This window comes from Hypanus sabinus, chromosome 14 (genome assembly GCF_030144855.1).
Source record: "Hypanus sabinus isolate sHypSab1 chromosome 14, sHypSab1.hap1, whole genome shotgun sequence".
Classification (NCBI taxonomy): domain Eukaryota; kingdom Metazoa; phylum Chordata; class Chondrichthyes; order Myliobatiformes; family Dasyatidae; genus Hypanus; species Hypanus sabinus.
This window is the reverse complement of record NC_082719.1, coordinates 63,097,705-63,114,309: the sequence shown is the minus strand read 5'-3', so window position 1 is coordinate 63,114,309 and position 16,605 is coordinate 63,097,705. Positions and strand designations below refer to the sequence as shown.

Here is a 16,605-nt window from a genome sequence, read left to right as displayed (position 1 = left end):
TATGGAATGAGCTGCCAGAAGTGTATGAGGCATGCATTTAAGAAGCACTTATAAAGATAGCTGTAGAGGGTGAGATAAGAGAGATATTGGCTGAATGCAGGAAACGGTGACTAGATGATGGGCTCTGCATTCTTGCTGGGCTGAAGGGCAATGTTACTCCGTGTACTCTTACTCTGTAATTCTATACACTCACAACAGCAAATTCAAATATTCTTCAGGCTATTTGAGGATGTTTGAAAGCCAGCTGTTGGTATCCCGGTAGAATGTGACTAATTGCAACCGTCATATGTAAGTGTGGAAGTATATATTTACAGAACATTTTTTCAATGAAAGAAATGTAATTTTGCAAACAAACAAAATGGCAGTAAAATCAGGATCAAAATAATTTGCGCTTACAGTGGAAGAGCCTAGGTTTTATACAAATTGAAAATGTGTTGAATTCCTTTAGATAAATTAGTTATATATGATGTAAATGTTCCAGTTTCAATAGCAGCATAGAAACATAGCAGCAGCATAACAAATTATCAGATACACTACACTGCATTAAGTTAAAAAATAATTTTTGCAACCATTTAGATTACATGTACAGAACCATGATATATATTGCAGAAGGTCAGGATATGTTTTTCTACAGGATCATGCTGTAAATGAGAAACAAGATCCAGATTCTAGCTGATTTTAACAAGACTCTGCAAATGAAGTCTTTTTATATAGTTACTTCAGAACATACAGTATATATTGAATATGCGTATGTATTACAAGTTTATATTATCCAGCGGACAATTTATGCAATTGATCTATTAAATAAACAACAAGGAAACAAAATTGTTTCTAGGTTTAGAAGCTGCACTTTTATTGTTTTAAATTACCAAAGAAACAGTCCTGTGTCACAAATACAGAACACCATTTCACTGCATTCAGCATTAACTTTCAATATACGTAGTGAAATGAATGGAGAACAAGTGTCATGAAACATGGCAATAAATTAGCATATAATTTACCAAAAAGGAAATATTTAATAACAGTGTACCACATTAATACTGAATGTAAAATATAAGCAACTAATCACAATAATACAATGCTAGTTCCATTCTGGATAAGGATATTTATGTGACATTCAGTGATTAATAGAGTCCATAATTAAATGTACCGCTCCATGAAGTATGCACCTTGGGGGTATTTCTGTGAACAAGCCCTTTCTTACTCTACATGACCAGATGCTAATAATACTGTAGGTGTCTGCCTTGGGCTCTTCATTGTACTGCCTACAAAGTAGTGTTCTTCTCAGTATGGCAGGCCTGTCAAATTCCTTTACAGCTTAAACAATTAACTGTTATCAGCTTGAGAACTACAAAGGATTCAGTCATTGATATTAAGGTGGCTACAAGGTAGCAGCAGCAATAAACTGTGCTATTTAAACACTTTCTGATCTAATTTCTGTCCAATTTATTTGGGTCCCAGTTGAAAATTTTATGTTCTTTTTGGTTTATTAAGGTTTTTTTTATCCTTCTCCCTTTGATAATGTTATCCAATAGAGCTTGAGGGAGTTGCATTAATTCAACTGTCAGTGCTCTCTTATAGTGTAGATATATGTGCATTCAACTCCCTTGTTATATAGCACCAGTACCACAAAACAATAAACAAACCAATCCATGGAAACAAGTCTTTGCAATGTTAACACATAATCTGAGGTAAAGAGGAATTAGTTAATCATAGTTCTTTGTTAAAGTGAAATATTTATTGATTAAAACAGTCATGCCCTGGAGTATTAAGCACTGGTTCTTGGGATTGTCATAGCAACACAGTTCCCTTTATGATAGCTCAGATTTCTCAAGGCATTATAGCACCAAGGTAGACTGGTTAGTTTTATTCAAGATGATGTCCAATATATGGAACTAGTTTGTAAGCAAGCCCAATTATAGGCATTTGAACAAGCACCTCATTGGCAAGGCCAGTTGTGTTATAGCAGAAAGCAGTTTAAAAATACTGTCCAGAGGTAGTAGGTGACAGACAAGATTTTCATGGTTATAACTGAGTGTGCAGCACAACATCCTATATAGATTGTCAAAAACTATGTTGTTCTGCATTTACTGTACATCTGGAAAGGTTTTTTTCATACATATGACTTTATAAAAATATGCAAAATGACAATTTCCTGTGCAAGATGCCATTAGAGGAAATTATTAAATTGTACATTGTTGTGTAACAAATCACATCCTCGCTGATTAAATATTTTAGCTGATGTGTAATTAGCTAGTTAGTTTTCTTTATTTTAAAGAATCACATTTTTCACGAAAATTACTTTAAAATAATTCCTTTGAAATGAAAATAAATGTACTCTACTAAACATTTGTTTCATTCAAAATCTACAGAATCTCACTTAACTGATGAAAAGTGCCCTGTTTTGCATGTTAATGGATTTTGTACACAATGATTTACAAATATTCTCACTTACCATAGGTTCATTGCACTAGACAAAAGAGGCACAGTTCAACACAAATGCACATTCATTAAGTACTTGCTGCAGCTTGCAAGTGTTCAAGTACTATAGTAATATGAACAAGTATCCTCTTTTATTACCTCCATATTGAGTCTTTAATCAAGCTAGGCCATTTACTTTGCAAGCACTGGGCTTTGGAATCATGTCTGTTTTTACCTTTAGTGTACAAATACTATGTGGTTTCACATTTAAATATTATTTCAGGTAAACAATACATTGTCAAATCTAAACATAATGTATTGCTAATACTCCTACTGAGAGTAGTGCTACTAAAGCTTCTAACATCATTCATATTTTCTCTTTTCCAAATATTCTTTGGCTGCATTTATCTTGATAGCAGCACAAAATTGATTTTGAAACAAGGGTTTCCTCTTTTGAAATAGAAAAGCATCTGGAGCATTTTTTTTATTGCAAGTTTTTTTGATATCAAAGCATTTAGTCTGCATGTTATACCTAGCATGGTGGTCTCAATGGACAAAGCCATTCTAAGACCAGTGGTGTAAACAAGGGCAGTTAGAGCAGTACATTTCAGGCTCTGCGCATCATTGATATTGGGAAGGCACTGGCTGTGTGATCTCTGCCTTCCCTTACTTCACAATGGTAAAGCAACATCCATGTTTGCCTTTGTTTAAAAAAAAAACATAGTAAATTTAAAAAGTGTTAAAATTACATTGTACACTTGAGTTTGAAACTTCAATGTCTGGTTGGCAGCAAGAAACCTTCATTGATTTGGATGCACTCAATAGCCTTACTGGAATAATGTTTCAATTCACTTTCATTTACTAAATGGAGCAAATCTGACTCAGATTTCCAGTGTTGGGGTATCATCTTTATAAACCACATAGCTTTGAAAATAGGAATTTTAGTGGAAAGGACTAGAAATGTAGCACCATTTACAGATGAAATCTGTTCCATTTTTGGTTTTTATTAAATAACTTATCTGTTGATACTATAAAACTTCTTTTGGTCACTGTTGTGAGAGATAAATAATTGTAATTGTTCCTAAAGTGTGTTGAAAGCATATCTTTCAGAGTTTTTATTTAGCTAGGCAAGCTCACATAATTATTATTTTCTGCTTTATCAGCTTTTGAACATATACAAACTGTTCTCTCTTATTTAGGTCCAATATATATTACATTAACTTTCTGGTCCCTGGAGATGAACCAACTATTCAATTTGTTCAAGTGAACGTGCGTGTCCATAACAGCTGAGTGTTTTTCATGTTGCTGAGCAGAAAACTTAGAACTGGCATCTCCTCCACTCTGTGTCCAGCACCTTAGTTAAAAAAAAATCCCACTTCACAGAAGTTAAAATAACAGCAAATTATTGTCAGCTGAAGCTGACCAGTGGTTACAATTTCCACAGGGTAGAGTTTGTGGGACATCAAATCCCGATCCTTTTTGAATTCAGGGCAGGCACATTTTCCATGATAGAATTAACGAGGCTTGCTTTGGGTCAGTGTCCTTGGCAGGTCTTACAGCACATCTGTCTAAAGTACGCCCTGCTGCAGAACTTGAATTTCAGCACCAGTGGGCAGTAAGCCACTTTGTTCACATCTTTGCATTCTACAAAGTAAAAGAATTGATAACACTGAGTATAGGTACAAAATCATCTCACTTCCAAGATGTACATATCTCTATTGGAAACATCCCACATCTTCCAAAATGGAAGAACTAAATTTTTAATGAACTGATGTGGGGTTTTTCTCAGTGTTTTAGCATTGCAGAAACCATTTTTTCATATAATCATTCATATGGGTTGCTTACTAATTGAGATACAGTGCACAATAGGCCCTTCAAGTCCTGCCACCCAGTAACTCCTAATTTAACTCTAGCCTAATCACAGGACAATTTACAATGACCAATTAATCTACTAACCGGTACGTCTCTGAAAAGTGGGAGAAGACTGGAACACCCATAGGAAATCCAGGCATTCCACACGGAGGACGTACTGACTCCTGACAGATGACGTTGGAATTGAACTCTGAACTCCGATACCCCCAACTTGTGATAGCATCGCTCTAACCAGTATGCTACTTTGGCGCTCATATGGTACGCATATGGACAAATTCTCTGGATCTGTACCCGTTGAGAAGAACTCACTTTAGGAAAGCACAGGTCAGAGATACATTTAAAACATTCCAGTACTGTCTCTCTGAATCATGCTTCCATCAAACTCAAATCTTCACTGGCATTTATCCTATAATTTGTTGCTGTGAGAACTTCTGGTTAGTCATAAACAGAAAATTTATATTATGGTTTCCAAAAATCTGTCAAACATGTTCTTTTGAAAATATGACATTGGCTTAGTCCAACTATATTGAAAACACATTAAGATTTCATAATCTGTAAAAATACAACTATAAAACAATGTTAAAATTAACTTGTTTTTAGAAAATTGTCATTTTATCAGCCCGATGAAGGATTCGTTCCAGTAGATTAATTAATATTTCTCCTTCAGATACTGACTACAGCAATGCTTACTTTTGCCACTTCCAGTTTTTACTTTAGATTTATGATGTTCATTGTTTACCTTTGTTTAATGATATGGTTTTGCAAAATATACTATAACCATGATCGGAATGTTCTCTGTGAAATTTGCCTAGCCATTGGTTAAAATAATACTTCATCTGGAATCAATGAATCGTAAGAAATATCCATGTCTTGACTTACAGATGTGGAATGCACCAAGGATATACATTACGGTCAAAACAATAAATACTAAATGGCAAGTACTTGCAGCTACTGTGAGGGGTGCTTTAACACACTACATAAACTACAAAGGAACTTGAAACTGCATGAAAAATGATTAAAATGCCATTTTGGTTCAGGTTTCAGATGACCTTGGACTGTCTGGATCCTGCAGCCACACACGTACTTTAAAAGAAATGGTACAGAACTGTATTTCATCCACTGTAGCTGTGGTTGGACTATTGGTGTTTGTACTACAGTATAGTCTCAACAGTAAATGTAACATTACACTTAACAGAAGCAATCCTTCAAAGTCTGGCTTCAAAAAAATATAGTAATTCAAAAGTACAACTCGAGAATTCAAACAGATGCTGAGTTCAACATGTCTTTCATTGGTATAAACTTTCACAAGTGGTTAAAATAAATGTAACCTCACTTCTGTCATCAATTGAGAAAACATACAGATATTCCTTTCAAATTCTTTAAAAACTGATTTATTGCAAGGAACTGACTCTGACTGCAAATGCCTGATATGCTCCAAAACCAAGTACCATATTTAACACTAAGTAGGGAGCATAGAAGAAGCTGACTTTGCCAGTTACTCAAGATGAAAACAATCTACTGGTTCAGATCATTTCCTTATAAATAGCAATCCTGCATGTGGCTTGGTGAGCAGCAACACTATTTTTCATGCTCCCTGTCAAAATCTGGGTGTTATTTATATGGTGAAATGACCTATCAAAATTGTGCACGTCTTCAAATTATATCCTTGAATGGCCTGACCTTTATAAGTACATATGACCAATTTTTTTACACTTGTAATAAAAGCTTACGTCAAGTGACGTAAATCTGCTGCTTATTTACAAATTACAACGCAAGTATGATTCTTTTGAAATATTAGGAAGAGCCTGAAGTTTGCAAATTCTGTGGTTTTAAAATTCTGTGGTTCATTTTTTGGCACAATTAATTGATCCAGGCACTCAAACAGCAATCAGCACACCGCACTGGAACAATTTGGAAAGTTACAGCACCAGGGAACATGTGTACAAAAATTTTTGAAACAATTCAGAATGAAGAGATCTCAAAAGACTCATTCCTGAAATGTCACCCACTCAAGCTGTATATTTTTAAGTACTTACCTTCTGCATTGGTGATAGGAGTAGTGTCACATTTACTCTCACACTGTTGCATTGAGGGTGGTCGAAGGGTTTCAGGACACTCAGTAGATGGCTGGCCGGTATATGAAAGACATTGAACTGTTCTCATCTGCTGGCCCAGACCACATTGTGCAGAACACTGCAATAAATCAAGAACAAAAAATGCATGTTAAAGGCTGTCTTTGTAGACCCCTGCTTTCAGACTGTTCTTGCTCCGAGAATATTACTTCTTCATACTGTACCCATTGTTAATTTTTTCCACCATTTTCAGCCCACGGAACCTCTGCCGTCCAATACTTTGACAGTCTTCAACTTTGGGTCGCAGATGCTTTATTTACACCATGGACATTCAGGCCCTTCACACCCTTATTCCGTAACAGGATGTTATGGGGCTCATTTTCAATGAACAGAGGGCCAACCACCACTACCCTCATCTGCAAAGATGAGCTTCTTACATTCACTACTTCCTTTTTTAACTCCTCTAACTTCCTCCAAGTCAAAGCCATAGGATAAAACCTACAGTGGTTTTTGCATGGAATATTTAGAATAGATTTTGTTCAGTCCAAATTTGGTAAATTGATGACTGTATTTCTTTAACTTCTAGATCTCAAACCAAACTGAAAAATTACCTTACTTTGCTGCAAATTTCCACCTTGTTCTCATTTTCACAAGCCTGCCTCTTACTCTTCCCTTTCTCAACCTTTCTACTTTAATCTCAAATGATATGTAAATGACAAGTATCCATGACACACTCTAACAGCTATCTTGTTGGCCTCCATACTGCAGGACTGTTTTGAAGACGTCGACTGGAATGTCTTCCATGATGAGGATGTCTCCGAGTTTGCTAATGGAGTCACGTGTTTCAGCTGGAAGTGCATCGACGATGTTGTCCACCAGAAGTCAGTCAGGGTCTTCCCGAAACAGAAACCCTGGATCAATAGTTCTGTGCGAGCAGCAGTTAACCACACTACACAGAGCTTACATTGCTGGCAATCAGCAGGAGCTCGAGAAAAGCAGCTACGATATGCACAGAGCTATCAAGGCTGCGAAACAACAAGATAGGGACAAGATTGAGTCAAGATTCACAACGAATAGCACATGTGACTTGTGCCGAGGTTTGCATACAATCGTAGACTTCAAAGCCAAACGTAGTGGTGCCACCAACATCGCAGCCTCTCTCTCAGTTGAGCTCAATCGCTTTTACGCTCGGTTCGATGTTGCTAACTCTGAGCCTCAGAAGAAAGCCACCGCTACAACCTGCAACCTGGTCATCTCTGAGGCTGAGGTACGCAGATGTTTCCAATGAGTAGACAGTCACAAGGCTGCGGGACCGGACGGCATCCCAGGACGAGTACTCAGGATGTGCACAGCACAATTGGCAGGTGTGTTTATTGACATTTTTTATCTCTCCCTATCCCAGTGTAGAGTGCCCGCCTGCTTCAAATTATCCACCATTGACCCTGTACCCAAAAAGACCAAGGTAACATGCCTGAACGACTGGCGTCCTGTCACATTCACCTCAATAATAAGCAAATGCTTTGAGAGGCTGGTTAAGGATTACATCTGCAGCTTGCCACCACCCACACTGGACCCCGTACAGTTCACCTACTGACACAACCGATCGACAGATGACGCAACAGCCACTGCTCTACATACCGTCCTTACACATCTGGAGAAGAAGGATGCTTATGTGAGAAAGCTGTTTTTGGACTACAGTTCAGCATTCAACACCAGAATCCATCCAGGCTCGACAGGAAGCTCAGAGACCTTGGCCTTGACCCTGCCTTGTGCAGCTGGATCCTGGAATTCCTGTCTGATTGCCAGCAGGTGGTAAGAGTGGGCTCCCTCACCTCCAACCCGCTGACTCTCAACACAGGAGCCCCTCAGGGCTGTGTACTAAGTCCCCTCCTTTACTCCCTGTCATCTCTCTGACACAGCTTTGTCAAGAAAACATCTCCCTCAATGTCGCAAAAACAAAGGAGCTGGTTGTGGATTACAGGAGGAATGGAGATGGGCTAACCCCTACTGACATCAATGGATCTGGGGTTGAGAAGTTAAAGTTTTAAGTTCCTCAGCATCCAAATCACTGAGGACCTCACATGGTCTGTAAACACCAGCTCTGTGGTGAGAAAGACACAACAGCGCCTCTTTCACCTCAGATGGTTGAGGAAGTCTGGTATTGGTCCCCAAATCATAAGAACTTTCTAGAGGGGCACAACCCAGTGCATCTGTAGTTGTGAAATTCCCATGATTCAGGACATTTACAAAGACAGGTGTGAGAAAAGGGCACAGAGGATCATTGGGGACCCGAGTCACCCCAACCACTACTTCCAGCTGCTACCATCCGGGAAACAGTACTGCAGCATAAAAGCCAGAAGCAACAGGCTCCGGAACAGCTTCTTCCACCAGGCCATCAGACTGATTATCTTGTGCTGATTTGAGTATATTTCTATGTTACACTGACTGTTCTATTTATTTTAAATTATTATAAATTACTTTGATTGCACTGTTAGATGAAGATGAAATGTAAAGGATTTTACTCCTCATATATGTGAAGGATGTAAGAAATAAAGTCAATTCAATAATAATTGACACCATCTCCCAGATTCCTTCCTGGAAAATCACCTTTGTCTCCCTAGCTCTATTGTATCTGTTCTGATGATCGACACCTTTCACACCAGTGCTTATGAGATGTCTTATTCTTTTTCTTAACCATGACAAAACTCTCAATTGCAGCTGTTGCATTTTCAGCACTTATTTGACCCTTCTCTCCCCCCCCATCAGCTTGTACTTCATTAGTCACCACAGTCACAGCATCATCATGTGTAACCTGCCATCTTAAAGTTGTTGCCCAAACACATCTTCTCCCTCTTCACCCAGCATTACAAAGGGACTAATCACTCTGTATACCCTAGTTCGCTCTCCCATTAACACCTACATCCACTACCCTCTTGGGGAACCTTCCATTGCAACTACAGAAGATGCACCCTGTGTCCACTTATGTCTTCCTTTCCCGCCTGTACAGGGGAAACAAACACTCTTTTTCAAGGAGAACACTGACCCTTTAGATTCATGAGTATTACATCTGATGGTCACTATTATCTTCAGCACCTGGAGAACCAAATACAGATTGCGTAAGAGCTTTGTAAAACATGTCCATTCCGTCCACAAGGAGACCCTGAGCTTCCAGTTGCTGTCACTTTAATTCTTTGTCTCCTAAAACTGACCTCCATATTTTTTGGCCATTTATGTGTTTTTTGACTATTAACTATGTTAAAGTCAACCTAAGCTGGAGGAATGCCATCTGATTTTCCAACTTTGGACATTACAATTTTCAATATTGAATTCAACAATTTTTGATAACCAGCCTTCCCAGATTAATTCAGCATTAGCCTGTAATGTTGACTTTTCTGTCTCTACACATACTGTTCAGCATCTCCAGCATTTCGCTTTTATTTCAAATTTCTAATATTTGTATCATTTTATATCTTGTAGTTACAACAATTCTGGTTTTTGTTTATTTCCTTCTCGTTCAACATAACTACCAGATCAGCTGTGATTCTCAAACTTTCAGCAGGCACCACCACCGCCACTATTGTTATTACCTTTATTTTGGTTTCAGTCATTTCGCACCCTTTATTCTCTCTGCTTACTACTGACCCTCCTACCACCACTCCCTTGTTCCACAACTGAAAACATGATTAGTATCTAACTTTTCTCATATCTGATGCGTGTTTCACTAAAGATGTTTCACTCCAGAGATGCTGTATGACCTATTGAGTATTTCTAGCAATTTCTTCTTTATCTCAGATTTATAGAATCTGCATTGTTTTTGCTTTTCGATGTTTAATTGTAACATTCATCCACAGCAAAAATATGCTCAATGTAAACAAAATTAATTGATTTTAAAGCTGCAAGGTCATCAAAGACTAGGCTTTTTACTTTGAGATAGTTCTGTTGTAAAAGTTGGCGTTGACATTGGTTGGAATGTACTAGGGGAATTCAACTGGCTTCAGACATCTGAATAATCTTTGTGGCCTCAGTATCTCTACGTAGAGGAAATGCACTGCTCTGGTGTAAGATAAACTTTAGTTTACTGCAGTGAAAACCTTCTCTTGGCTTATTATGATCAATCCATCTCACTTTCTGAGACCATATAAATTGGTTTACGACCTTACCCAGGTTTTTCTGCCATTTAGATTTAGATATGGACTTGGACTATGGACTTTTTCCCCAGTCTTATAGTGTTTTTTTTTTAATATTGTGTTTTCTGCCCAATCCTTGATTTCTTTTGTGTGGGGAAGGGGATTTGAGGGTTGATGATCATGTTGCAGTTCTTTCCTTTCTTAGTTTTGTGGTATCTGAAGAAAAAGAATTTCAGAGTTGTACACTTTGATAATAAGTGAACCTTTGAGATGTGCTTCAGGGTACCTCAGGCATTACGACCACCTAATTTTTATGTGATACTATTCAACTTTGTCTATTTTCACATCTTCTAGTACAGAATTCTGCTTCCTGCATATGTTATTTCCATACCCAACTGCTTACCTCACTCTTTCTATAGCTTCATATTTCCCCTTAGTTCAATTAAACACTTTCCTAATTTGTCTGTTCCCATCAAGGAGACAGAATTATGATCACTATCTCCAAAATGCTCTCCCACTGAGAGACCTGACATCTGACCAGGTTCATTTCCCAATACCAGATCAAGGACAGCCTCTCCTCTTGTAGGCTTATCTACATACTGTGTCAGGAAACCTTCCTGAACACACCTAACAAACTCCATTCATCTAAACTCCTCATTCTAGGGAGATGCCAATCAACATTGAGGAAATTAAAATCCCCCATTACGACAACCCTGTTATTACTGCACCGTTCCAGAATCTGTCTCCTTATCTGCTCCTCGATGTCCCTGTTGCTATTAGGTGGTCTATAAAAAGCACCCAGTAGAGTTATTGACCCCTTCCTGTTTGTAACCTCCACCCATAGACAGACAGAAAACAACTCCTCCATGACTTCGTCCTTTTCTATGGCCGTGACACTATCTCTGATCAACAGTGCCATGCCCCCACCTGTCTCCCTCCCTGTCCTTTCTGAAAAATCTAAAGCCTGGCACTTGGGAGTAGCCATTCTTGCCCCTCAGCCATCCAAGACTCTGTAATGGCCACAACATCATAGCTCCAAGTACTGATTCACAATCTCTCATCCGCTTTGTTCATGATGCTTCTTGCATTAAAATAGACACATCTCAAACTGTCAGTCTGAGTGCGTCCCTTCTCTATCACCTGCCTATTCTCCCTCTCACACTGCCTACAAGCATTTGTGAGGCAACTGCCCCTTCCTCCATCTCTTCAGTTCGGTTCCCACCCTCCAGCAATTCTAGTTTAAACTCTCCTCAATAGCCTTAGCAAACCTCCCTGCCAAAATATTGGTCCCCTTTGAATTCAAGTGCAACCCATCCTTTTTGTACAGGTCACACCTGTCCCAAAAGAGGTCCCAATGATCCTGAAATCTGAATCCCTGCTCCAATCCCTCAGCCACGCATTCATCCTCCACCTCACTCTATTCCTATTCTCACTATCACACGGCACAACTAGTAATCTGAGATTATTGCCTTTGAGGTCCTGCTTCTCTGCTTCTTTCCTAACTCCCTGTAGTCTGTCTTCAGGACCTTCTTCCTTTTCCTACCTATGTCATTGGTACCAATATGTACCACGACCTCTGGCTGTTCTCCCTCACACCGCAGGATATCATGGACACAATCTGAAACATCCCAGATCCTGGCACCTGGGAGGCAAACTACCATCCATGTTTCTTTCCTGCATCCACAGAATCGCTTGTCTGAACCCCTGACTATAGAGTTCCCTATCACTACTACCTTCTTCTTCCCTTCCCTACCCTTCTGAGCCACAGGGGCAGACTCTGTGCCAGAGGCACAGCCATTGTTGCTTCCCCCAGGTAGGCTGTTTCCCTTCAACAGTATTTAAAATAGTACTTATTGTTAAAGGGGACAGCCACAGGGGTACTCTCTAGTATCTGACTCTTGCCCTTCCCTCTCCTGACTGTTGCCTACTTACCTGTCTCCTGAGGCCCTGGTGTGACTACTCGTCTATAGCTCCTCTCTATCACCTCGTCACTTTCCTTGACCAGATGAGGGTCATCGAGCTGCATCTCCAGTTCCCTAACCTGGTCCTTAAGGAGCTGCAGCTCAACACATCTGGCGCAAATGTGGCCGTCCGGGAGACTAGTTGTAACCTATCACAGCCATCACTACACACAACACCACCAAACCATGTCATCTGCATACTAATTCACCCTTCCACTTCATCATCTATGTTACTTATAAAAATCGCAATGAGTAGGGGGTTCCATAACTGATCCCTGTGGAACATTAGTGACCACGAACCTCCAGGCAGAATACCCCCCATCTACAACCACCCTCTGCGGACAAGCCAATTCTGAATCCACACAGCTAAGTTTCCTACAGGGAAATTACCATGGGGAACTTTGTCGAATGCCTGACAAAATCTATATACACCATATCCATGGCTCTATATTCATCAGTTTGTTTCTCCTCAAACAGGTGAATCAAACCCTAAGGCCTGCCCTCACAAAGCCATGCTGACTACCCCTAACCAGACTATGTTTCTCCAAATGCTCATAAATCCTGTCTCTAAGAACCCTCTCCAATACTTTGCCTCCCCCCCCACTGACTATAGTTCCCAGGATTATCCCTATTACCCTTCTTGAACAAAGGAATTACATTTACCATCTTCTAATCTTCTGGTACTACTGTGGCCAGTGAGGATGCAAGGAATATTGCAAAGGCAGAGCAAACTCTTCTCTCATTTCCTGTCGTAACCTTGGGTATATTCCATCTGGCCCTGGTAACTTATCTAACCTAATGTTTTTCAAAAGTTCTAACACATCCTCTTAACCTCAACATATTCCACCAGATTAACCTGATCTACACTGACCTCACATTTGTCAAGATCCTTCTCGTTAGTGAATACTGAAGTATTCATTAAAAACTTCCCCTACCTCCTCTGACTCCAGTCACATGATTCTTCTTTTATCCCTGTCGGTCCCACCCTCACTCTGGTCATCCTCATTTTCTTCATGTACTGTACACCTTGTCGAACATCTTCATGTAGAACACTTTGAGGAGGTTTTCCTTAATCCTACTCACTACTCAACTTTCCTTAATCCTCATGTCCCTTTCTAGCTCTTCTAAGTCAATTCTTAAGCTCCTTCCTGGCTACTTTATAACTCTCAAGAGCCTTGCTTCCTAAACTTTTAGTTTGCTTCCTTCTTCCTCCTGACTAAATGTTTCACCACACTTGACAACCTTCACTATACCATCCTTTCCCTAACTCATGGAACAAACCTATCCAGAGCTCTATGCGAGTGCTCCTTAAGAACCTCCACATTTCTATTGTACATTTCCCTGAGAATGCCTTTTCCCAATTTATGTTCCCAAGTTACTGCCTAACTGTATCATAATTATCCCTCACCCAATCAAATACTTGCCCATACAGTCTGCTCCTATCCTTGTCGAAGGCAATGGTAAAGGTGAGGGATTTTTAGTCACTGTCTCTGAAATATCTGCCCACTGAAGAGTCTGTCACCAGACCAGGTTCATTGCCTTGTACTGGATCCAGTGTGGCTTCTGCTCTGGTTGGCTTAGCTACTTTTTGTTTAGGTTTATAACAGGAGGTAGGATAAGTAAAGAATGTACTTATTTGGCAGAGTACTTGTCTGACCCAAAACTGGTGCGGCAATGTTGTTCAGGGACAATCTAATGTGAAGAACAAAATTTCCCTGTAATTCTCCAAAAGTAATCTTCTTGTCATGAATAGTGGTAGACAATGAAATAACTAATGACAGTAGAAGGCCCTCGGAACATGCCTCCCCTTAGCAAAGGCATGTCCCAACTTGTGAGTCTTAAAGAAAAGCTGAAGCATTTGCAAACCATGTTCAGCTGTATGATCCATTTTGGGTTTGTACTTGAGTCCTCATCATCACAGACAGGAGACTCTAGCTAACTCAGTTCAGTCTATGTGAATTGGTTGACAACACTCTCTAAAACAAAGGCCACTGGACCAAATTTCATCCCAGTCCTGGTACTGCTTATTGTACTAAAGATTTGTGCTCCAGAACTAACTGTGTTTTGAGCTCTTGTGACATTGATATCAACCCAACAATGTAAAACTTGGCCAGTTAATATATTATTAATAGCAAGTTCTTGGCAGTGTGGAGGATCAGAGAGATATTGGGGTCCATGTCCATAGAACACTCAAAGCTGCAGCACAGGATAACGGTATTGTTAAGAAGGCGTATGGTGAGTTGGCATTCATCAACCATGGGATTAAGTTCAAGAACCATGAGGTAATGTTACAGCTATATAAGACCTTGGTCAGACCCCACTTGGAGTATTATGTTCAGTTCTGGTCACCTCACTACAGGGAGATTTACAAGGATGTTGCCTGGATTGGAGAGCATGCCTTATGACAATAGGTTGAGTGAACTTGGCCTTTTCTTCTTGGAGCGATGGGGGATGAGAGGTGACCTGATAGAGGCGTATACGATGATCAGAGGCATTGATAGTAAGAGGCTTTTGTCCAGGGCTGAAATGGCTAACACGAGGGGGCATGCTTTTAAGGTGCTTGGAAATAGGTACAGATGAGATGTCAGGGCTAAGTTTTTTATGCAGCGAGCGGTGAGTGTGTGGAATGCACTGCCAGTGGCAGAGGCGGATACAGCAGGGGCTTTTAAGAAACTCTCAGATAGGTACGTGGAGCTTAGAAAAATAGAGGGCTTTGCGGCAGGGTATTTCTAGGCAGATTCTAGAGTAAACTATATGGTCGGCACAACATTGTGGGCGGGGCCGAAAGGTCTGTAATGTGCTGTAGATTTCTCTTTTCTTTGTTCTAAGTCATGTTGGAAAAAAAAGTAGGATTAGTCAAAGGCATTACAGTTCGAGAGAGATGAAGGTCTATTCACAGTCAGGGTAATGAGTACAGGAGTTAGGAAGTCGTATTGTAGTTGTACAGGATGTTGGTGAGGCTGCACCTGGAGTACTGTGTATAGTTTTTGTTACCTTACTGTAGGAAAGGTGTCACTGAGCTGCAAACAGTAGAAAGAAGAAGCACATTGATGCAAAGATTGTCCCTGGAGGCCTAGCTTTCACAGTCTATACCAATGATTTGAATAAAGTTTATTTATGATACAAAACCAGGTGACCATGTGAGCTTTGTGGAGGAGACAGAAGGTTTATGAGAAAAAATGAGAAGCTCACCATCATTGTCTTGCATTCTCCCACAACCTTTGACACGCTCACTAATCAATAACCTATCAAACTCTGAAGTATATCTAATGACTTGGTTTACACAGCCGCTGATAGCAATGAATTCCACAGATTACCCACCCTCTGACTAAAGAAATTCTTCCTCCTCAAGGCATATCCATCCATCTATTATGAAGCTGTCCCCTTTGGTCCTAGACTTCTCTACTGCTGGAAACATCCTTTCTATGTCCATATTTGACAGGTTTAAAATATTGAATTGATGCCTGAGGAATTATTCATATTAAGAAAAATTAATGTAGGGATGCTAACATTTTACTGAGCTCTAAAGTTGAAATCTATAGGAAACAGGGAAATTACTCTCCAATAGTTGACAACAACTTACCCAAAGGAAGTTGATTGTGGTTGTTGAAAGTCCATCATGTCATGTTCATTCTGCAACAATATTCTAGGCCCAACTACTTTTAGCTCTTTTATAAATAACCTGCCTTACCCCATACGCGTGAAGAAGGGATGTTCAGTGATAATTTCATATGTTTATTTCTATATGCTAGCCCTCCCAAAATGAAGCTGTCCATGTCACCACATAGTAAACCCAAGACAAATTCAGGTATGAGCTGATAAGTAACAAGAAGTATTTGTGCCTTAACTGTTACAGGCAATCACCGTCTCCATCAAGAGGGAGGTTCGCAACTTACATTTGAAATGGAATGGCATTGCCTACATCAAGTCACTTATCATTAGTGTCCTTTGGGTCACCTTGGACAAAAACCATTATAGAATCAATGACAAAAATACACTAGGTATAAGAACAAATCAGAGGCTGGGCTTTTCCTCATTCTGTTATTGCTTTTCCTTTGTACTGCCTCCATAACCTCATGTTTTGAAATAATCTACAAGTTTTGGCTTGCAAAACTAAGTTTTTCACCATATCTGGTATATTATAATAATAAA

The 16,605-nt window shown here is 39.7% G+C and overlaps 1 protein-coding gene across 1 annotated transcript in view; it reads right to left on the bottom strand.

The window, feature by feature from the left end:
* Positions 1 to 838: 838 nt before the first annotated feature.
* Positions 839 to 16,605, bottom strand: part of adamts6 (ADAM metallopeptidase with thrombospondin type 1 motif, 6) — a 257,027-nt gene continuing 241,260 nt past the window's right edge. Inside the window, exons 24-25 of the mRNA XM_059989323.1 lie at positions 6,330 to 6,486; positions 839 to 4,065 (exon numbers count right to left, since the gene is read on the bottom strand). Of these exons, the coding sequence (XP_059845306.1) occupies positions 3,956 to 4,065; positions 6,330 to 6,486 (267 nt within the window). The 3' untranslated portion in view covers positions 839 to 3,955. The remainder of the gene's footprint in view (positions 4,066 to 6,329; positions 6,487 to 16,605) is intronic.